Source organism: Podarcis bocagei, assembly GCF_964188305.1.
Source record: "Podarcis bocagei genome assembly, chromosome: 5".
Classification (NCBI taxonomy): Eukaryota; Metazoa; Chordata; class Lepidosauria; order Squamata; family Lacertidae; genus Podarcis; species Podarcis bocagei.
The window spans coordinates 4,479,574-4,487,227 of NC_138129.1; the positions used below are offsets into that span (position 1 = coordinate 4,479,574).

Sequence of the window (7,654 nt, forward strand, 5' to 3'; positions counted from 1 at the left end):
AGTGGTAGCCCCCCAAATTCTACAGCAGGGGCCAGCAAACCTTTTCAGCAGGGGGCCGGTCCACTGTCCCTCAGACCTTGTGGGGGCCGGACTATATTTTGAAAAATAAATAAATGAACGAATTCTTATGCCCCACAAACAACCCAGAGATTCATTTTAAATAAAAGCACTCATTCTGCTCATGTAGAAACACCAGGCAGGTCTCACAAATAACCCAGGGATGCATTTCAAATAAAAGGACACATTCTACTCATGTAAAAACACTGATTCCCAGACCGTCCGCAGGCTGGATTTAGAAGGCGATTGGGACGGATCCAACCCCCGGGCCTTAGTTTTTGCCTACCCATGTTCTATAGCATTTGGTATATTGAGGTCTACTGCCACTAAAAGTGGAGGTTCCTCTTTCTTTTGCTGTTTCAAGCACCCTCTGCCCCAGTACTGCTGCAACAATCCAGTCTGAGGATGCTGTTTGGGAGACAGATATTATCTGCTTCATTTTGGGGAGAAAACCCAACGGAATGGTGTCAGAACCCAGAAAGAACAGGTAAGGTTTTGTGATTTATACTAGCCTTGCAGAAGGAAAGAATCTGGCTGGCTGGTCTGGTGTTGTTGTTTTTATGGGGGGTCATTTGAAACACAATGACCCAGAGGGACTCTGAATAGAAGTCCCCTCTGGGGCCATTAACACCCCTCCTTGCCTGGAGACATGGGGCAAGCAATTTATTTATTTTATTGGTTTTGAAAATAAAGGTTGCAAGGTAGAGGCATTTTCACAGGTACATGGGTGTTGGGGGGTCCCAGCCATTTCCAGTCCGGGGACACCTTTGGAAATCTGGTGTGGGCACCAGGAACATACCCATTTCACAGAAGAAAAACTGGCAATGCTGAGAACCTTCCCCTCCCAAACAAGCCAAACACCTACACTTTCCCCCAACACAAATACAGCACAGGAGAAAAAAAACCAGACCTCCAGCCCCCGCAAAAAACAGGTAGCCCTCCCAACCAAACAGCTAAAAGAAGCCAAACTCCCTAGTTTTTTTAAAAAAAATGGGAGACGCAGGAAGGGCCTTGGTGGGTGGCAAGAGGGTCATCTGAAGATGTCACATTGACGACCCCAAGCCTAACTTCAGAGGCAGCATGGTGTAGTGGTTAGAGCTTTGTTGTTTAGTCGTTTAGTCGTGTCTGACTCTTTGTGACCCCCTGGACCAGAGCACACCAGGCACTCCTGTCTTCCACTGCCTCCCGCAGTTTGGTCAGACTCATGCTGGTAGCTTTGAGAACACTGTCCAACCATCTCCTCCTCTGTCGTCCCCTTCTCCTTGGGCCCTCCATCTTTCCCAGCATCAGGGTCTTTTCCAGGGAGTCTTCTCTTCTCATGAGGTGGTCAAAGTCTTGGAGCCTCAGCTTCAGGATCTGTCCTTCCAGTGAGCACTCAGGGCTGATTTCCTTCAGAATGGAGAGGTTTGATCTTCTTGCAGTCCATGGCATCCCCAAACTCGGCCCTCCAGATGTTTTGGGACTACAACTCCCATCACCCCTAGCTAGCAGGACCAGTGGTCAGGGATGATGGGAATTGTAATCCCAAAACATCCGGCGGGCCGAGTTTGGGGATGCCTGGGTTAGAGTGTCCACCTGGGAGACCAGGGTTCAAATCCTCCTTCGGACATGAATCAGACTGTGTGACTTTAAGCCAGCCATTGCCTCTCAGCCCAGCCTGCCTCAAAGGGCTGTTGTGGGGCTTAAATGAGGAGAACCATTCGTGTCACCTTGAGCTCCTTTGGGGGGGGGAAAGGGGGCGGCATTTAAATGCAAACAAATGAAAATATAAAATAACCATTCAGAGAGTCTTATGGGTCAAAATTGACAGCTTTTGCCGCAGTCTGATGGCTGCACAGGTGCTGGGTGACTTGGGAAATACTTTTGTGAACGGAGACAGTGATGGTAAAGGTTGCCGAACTTGGAGCTCTTCGATTCTTGGCTCTCTGTCTTTGTCTTAACTAACCCTGGGAACAAAGGAAGCCTGCCTTAGATTAGGGTCATTCTATTTGTCTATCCGAAGGGGTGTGATCAGGACTTGCTGATCAGAAGGTTGGCGGTTCGAATCCTCGTGACGGGGTGAGCTCCTGTGTTCGGTCCCTGCTCCTGCCAACCTAGCAGTTCGAAAGCACGTCAAAGTGCAAGTAGATAAATAGGTACCACTCCAGCGGGAAGGTAAATGGCGTTTCCGTGCACTGCTCTGGTTTGCCAGAAGTGGCTTAGTCACGCTGGCCACATGACCCGGAAGCTGTACACTGGCTCCCTCGGCCAATAAAGTCAGATGAGCGCCGCAACCCCAGAGTCGGCCACGACTGGACCTAATGGTCAGGGGTTCCTTTAACTTTACCTATTTGTCTATCTAGCCCAGGTTCCCTCAACAGGAATGGCTGGAAGAGGGGGCTGATGGGAGTTGTAGTCCACAACATCCAGGGAGCGCCAGGTTTCGTAGAATTGTAGAGCGGGAAGGATGGGACCCCAAGGGTCATCTAGTCCAACCCCCTGCAATGAAGGAATATGCCACTGTCCCATAAGGGGATCGAACCTGCAACCATGGCATTATCAGTACCACACTGTAACCAACTGAGCTGTTTCTGTATTGTTTGTTTGTTTTTTCGGTTGATTGATTTATACCCCACCCTCCCCGGCCAGAGCTGGGCTCAGGGTGGCTAACACCATTAAAGTTACAGTAAAAACATAATAATAATAATAATAATTAAAATAAATAAATAAATAAATAAATAAATAATTTTTAAAAACCACCAATTTAAAATACAGGTTAAAATGCAATTTAAAATGCAGCCTCATTTTAAAAGTAGCCCATAGATCAAGACCAGAAGGGGAGGGAAACATAAGGGTCAGGCCGAGTCCAAACCAAAGGCCAGGCGGAACAGCTCTGTCTTGCAGGCTTTGCGGAAAGATGTCAAGTCCCGCAGGGCCCTGGTCTCTTGGGACAGAGCGTTCCACCAAGTCGGGGCCAGTACTGAAAAGGCCCTGGCCCTAGTTGAGACCAATCTAACCACCTTGCGACTTGGGACCTCCAAAATGTTGTCATTTGTGGCATTTACGTCTCCCCTTTTCCTGCAAGGAGCCCGAGGCAGTTTACGGGGTTCTCTCCCCCACTCCTCATTTAACCCCTGCTACAACCCTGTGAGGAAGGGTCGGCTGAGAGGGGCAAGGATTGGCTCAAGGTCACCCAGGGGGCTTCGAGTGGGGATTCGAACCCTGGTCTCCTAGGTCGTAGTTTGACACATTAACCACCACACTATGCTGCCTTTCCCATTTCTAGTTTCTGCGGCGAGAGCGCTTGAAGAGCAGCGGTTAAGAGCGGCAGCTGTGAGTCAGGATGCCTTCAGCCATTTAAATGTTGCCATAGGAAAGCCGCTGTCTCTCAGCCACTTTCTGCAGCTTGGAGGAAGTAATACAGGGCTGTTGTTAGGATAATGTCGGTTAGAGCAGGGGTAGGAAACCTAAGGCCTAGGGGCCGGATGTGGCCCAATTCCTTCTCAATCTGGCCCGCGGATGGTCCAGGAATCAGCGTGTTTTTACATGAGTAGAATGTGTGCTTTTATTCAAAATGCATCTCTGGGTTATTTGTGAGGCATAGGAATTCATTCATTCCCCCCCAAAAATATAGTCTGGCCCCCCACAAGGTCTGAGGGACAGTGGACCGGCCCCTTGCTGAAAAAGGTTGCTGACCCCTGGTTAGAGCACTGGAGATTATAAAACGCAGCGTTGTGTGTTGAGTGCCATTACCAAAGTGAACTGTAAAGCTTTCTAGGAGCATACTAGAAGAGCCAGTGTGGTGTGGTGGTTAAGAGCGGTAGTCTCATAATCTGGGGAACCGGGTTCGCGTCTCTGCTCCTCCACACGCAGCTGCTGGGTGACCTTGGGCCAGTCACACTTCTCTGAAGTCTCTCAGCCCCACTCACCTCACAGAGTGTTTGTTGTGGGGGAGGAAGGGAAAGGAGATTGTTAGCCGCTTTGAGACTCCTTTGGGTAGTGATAAAGCAGGATATCAAAGCCAAACTTCTTCTACTACTAGGAGCATAAGAAGCTGCCTTCTACTGAGTCAGGCCATTGGGGCCTCTCAGTATTGTCTACACTGGCTGGCAGCAGCTCTCCAGGGTTTCAGATAGGAGATTCCCCCAGGCATACCTGGAGATCCTGGGGATTAAACCTGAGACCTTCCTTGAAGGTTTTTAAGCAGAGGTTGGATGGTCATCTGTCCTGGATGCTTTAGTCGAGATTCCTGCATTGGGGGGGGGGGTTGGACTAGATGACCCTCAGGCCCCTTCTAACTCTAAGATGGTCTGGGTATAAACAATAGATGATGATGTTTCTATGATTCTGCTTGCAAGATGGATGCTCTGCCCGTGACCTATGGCTCTTCTGAAAGTGCAAGCAGTTTAAAAAATGCCAAATTAGCTCGTGCAGGAAAGTGATTGCCACGTGTCACATTGCAGGTTGAATAGACTGACCTGTGGGCGCAGCAAGGATGAGCTAGATGGCCTTTGGCGTCCCCTCGCCTTGTGCCTGTCGCAGAATCCTAGCACTAACTTGGGGTCTTGCACTGGGTGTAGGAAGGGAGGTTGTCGGCCCCTGAGCTGGATTCTGAATCTCCAGTGCCCAGCTGACCAAACACTATCTTGAAAACTCCCAGGTGTACAGGGACTGCCAACTTTCCCGCTGACCTCTGCAGCTCTGCCTTTTAACAGCCGCCACATCTGCAGGCATTGTTTTGCAGCAGTTGAAAAGTTGGCATTCGCCCGTGCTGTCTTGGGTCAATGTTTAAAACATCTTTTTTCTCTCTCTCGATCCATTCCTCCAAACACACACACAAGCACACAGCATATTTGCGCACAATTTCCTGATGCTGAGGAATCTGAAATATTTTTTGCAAAAACTCCTTTCTCTTTTCCCTGCAGGAAAAAACCAGCAAACAAACCAGGTTTGCCTGTGAACTTGACGGGAATAGAAAGCCAGACAGTGGCACAGGAAAGGTCTGGCGATTAAACCCCCTGCCTTGGGTCAATCCTGGGGGGGGGGGCGAGGAAGCAGAGAGAGCGTTGTTAGGGGGTCCGGTCTCAGGTAACAGATATGCTCCGGGTGGGCTGCGGAGGGGGCGGTGGTCTGTGCTTAGGATGGTGGCGGAGGCGAGAAAGTTTTTGACATTCTCTCCAGCAACTCCTTCCCCGTTGCGCCCCTATTGGGGGATGCAAATCCTCCATTCCTGCCCCGCAACCAATGACGTCCCCGGGTGGGCGGGGCTTCCCATTGACAGAATGAGCACCTGGGTGTTTACTCCGAGCGAGCAATGTGTGCGCAGCAGCCCCTAGACTGTGCAGGAGGGGAGGGGCCCGTCTGGGAGGGGGGAAAGAGGAGGAGGAGGAGGGGGCTGTCGGCGGGGATGGGCTATAAGAGAAGGCAGCCGAGAGGAGCCAGCGAGAGGGGTGGGCGTGAGCTGGCTGACTGGGGAAAGAGAGAGAGAGGCGTGGAGGGCAGCCGAGGGGCAAAAGACCGAGACCCTCTGCCGTTCCCTCCCTTCCTTCGTTCTCAGGTCTTGCCCTGGAAGCTCAGCAGCCGAGCAGCAAAGTCGTGACTCTCCTTCGCATCCCCGAGCGATTCGGCACCTGAAGGGCTCGCCTGCCTGAAGCGGACGTCCACCCACCCCTTCCTGCCCTCCGGCCGGCTTTTCTTGCCAAAGATCACCCCTCTCTCCCTCCTTCATTCTTTCTTTCTCTCCACCGCCGGCCCGGCTCCCTTCGCCGCTCGTCTGGCGCCTGCGGAAGGTGCCACAACCGAAGTGCCACAACCACTTCTGTCAATTTGCCAGCCAGCTGCTTCAGCGACTGAGTTAAAAGGGGGGTGTGGGCGCCCAGGCAGAGCTCGCCGGCAGCCAGGGTGGGCGTGGAGGAAGAGAGAGAGGAGCTCTTGCACCCGGACGAGCGAGCGGCAGATCCGCCCACCCCTCGCCGGATGATGAGAAAATAACCCGGGGCTCAGCGGCGCCTGGAACGTGGAAGACGAGGGGGGCAGGATGGTCCAGCAGAGGAGCGTGCGGAGCCGGGGGTCGGAGGGCAAGCGGGAGGTGTGCCCCAAGGATGCCCTGCTGCTGAAGGATGCCAAAGGGGAGCCGGGCTGGTGCAAGACTCCCAGCGGGCACATCAAACGCCCCATGAACGCCTTCATGGTGTGGTCCCAGAACGAGCGGCGGAAAATCATGGATCAATGGCCGGACATGCACAATGCTGAGATCTCCAAGCGCCTTGGCCGGCGTTGGCAGCTCCTGCAGGACTCGGAAAAAATCCCCTTTGTCAAGGAGGCAGAACGGCTGCGACTGAAGCACATGGCTGACTACCCAGACTACAAGTACCGGCCCAGGAAGAAGGGCAAGGTGGGCACTGCGAAGTCCCGCCCCAGGGTCTCGGTCAAGATCAAGCCCTCCGTCCTCGGGAGGGTGGCGTCCGGCAGAAGGCAGCCCCCCAAGCAGGGTGGCAGCGGCAGCCAGGAGGGACGCTCGACGCCCGAGCTGGATGACGACCCGCTGGAAGCGCGGCTGATGGAGGCGCCTTTTGACGACGGCCCAAAAACTCCCGGCAAAGAGTTCTGGCACGTGCTGCCGGCGAGCGGCGAGAAAGGAGCGTGGGTGGGCAGTTCCGGCGACCCAAAGGACCACGAGGTTGGTGCTGCTGCTGCTGCCAAGTCCTTTTCGGACCAGGCAAGGTCCTCGGAGACCCCTTCTCCAGCGTCTACCCGGTCCCCGCTGTCTTCCTTCGCCTCGTCGGACGAAGAGTTTGAAGAAGAGCTCTTGAGCTTCCTGCCCGCCCGAGCCCAGCCCAACACGCCCTGCGGGACGCCGGACTGGTCCGTCTTCGACAAAGACCTGGACCTCTTCCCCCTGGGCGCCACGTCTCACTTTGAGTTCCCGGATTATTGCACCCCGGAGGTGACTGAGATGATCGCTGGGGACTGGCTGATGTCGAGCATCTCAGACTTAGTCTTCACGTACTGAATCCCTTAGCCAGGTAAACTCTCACTTCTCCGCAATCAGGTTGTCTCAGAAAAAGAAAAAGAAACCCAGCTGTTTACATGCAGGAATCAGGTATCTCCATTTTCTTGCCTTGGCTGCATTCAAAGGCGAGCTCTCCATCAGCCCATCCCCCGCTCCGCACACACCCACTTTGCCGGCACGCTCTGGCTCGGCAGGGATGGCGTGCCGGGGCTGGGCTCCTCATCTCCTCTCACCCCCCACAAGCCACGGAGGGATCCGGGCTCGATGTAGTGTGTATTTACCCATGAAATTTGACTGTCTAATCAGGTTCCCCCCCCCCATTGCAAGCCTCTCCAGCCGTCTCCCCCCCGTCCCCCGCCTCTTCCTCCTTGCAGCTGCTTCCCAGCTCCTCCGCCATCCAAGGCGGAGGTCGCCCCCCCCCTCAGTTTCCACACCGATCCATTCCTCTCCTCTTCTTATCCTTGCCCACGCTCCTTGCTTTCGGTTCCTTATTCCTCTTGCAAGCTTCCAATTCTCCACGTTGATTTCCGTGCCATTTCAGCGCTTGTCTTGCGGTGGGCAGCCGGGTGGTGGTGGTGTGTGGGTGGGGTGTGTATTCTGTCCTTC

General features: G+C 53.6%; 1 protein-coding gene across 1 annotated transcript; it reads left to right on the forward strand.

The window, feature by feature from the left end:
- The first annotated feature begins 4,893 nt into the window (after nt 1–4,893).
- Nucleotides 4,894–7,372, forward strand: SOX12 (SRY-box transcription factor 12). Its single transcript, XM_081194895.1, has 2 exons — nt 4,894–5,036; nt 5,594–7,372. The coding sequence occupies exon 2, from the start codon at nt 6,074–6,076 to the stop codon at nt 7,046–7,048; it is 975 nt and encodes a 324-aa protein (XP_081051021.1). The 5' UTR covers nt 4,894–5,036; nt 5,594–6,073; the 3' UTR covers nt 7,049–7,372.
- The last annotated feature ends 282 nt before the right edge of the window (nt 7,373–7,654 follow it).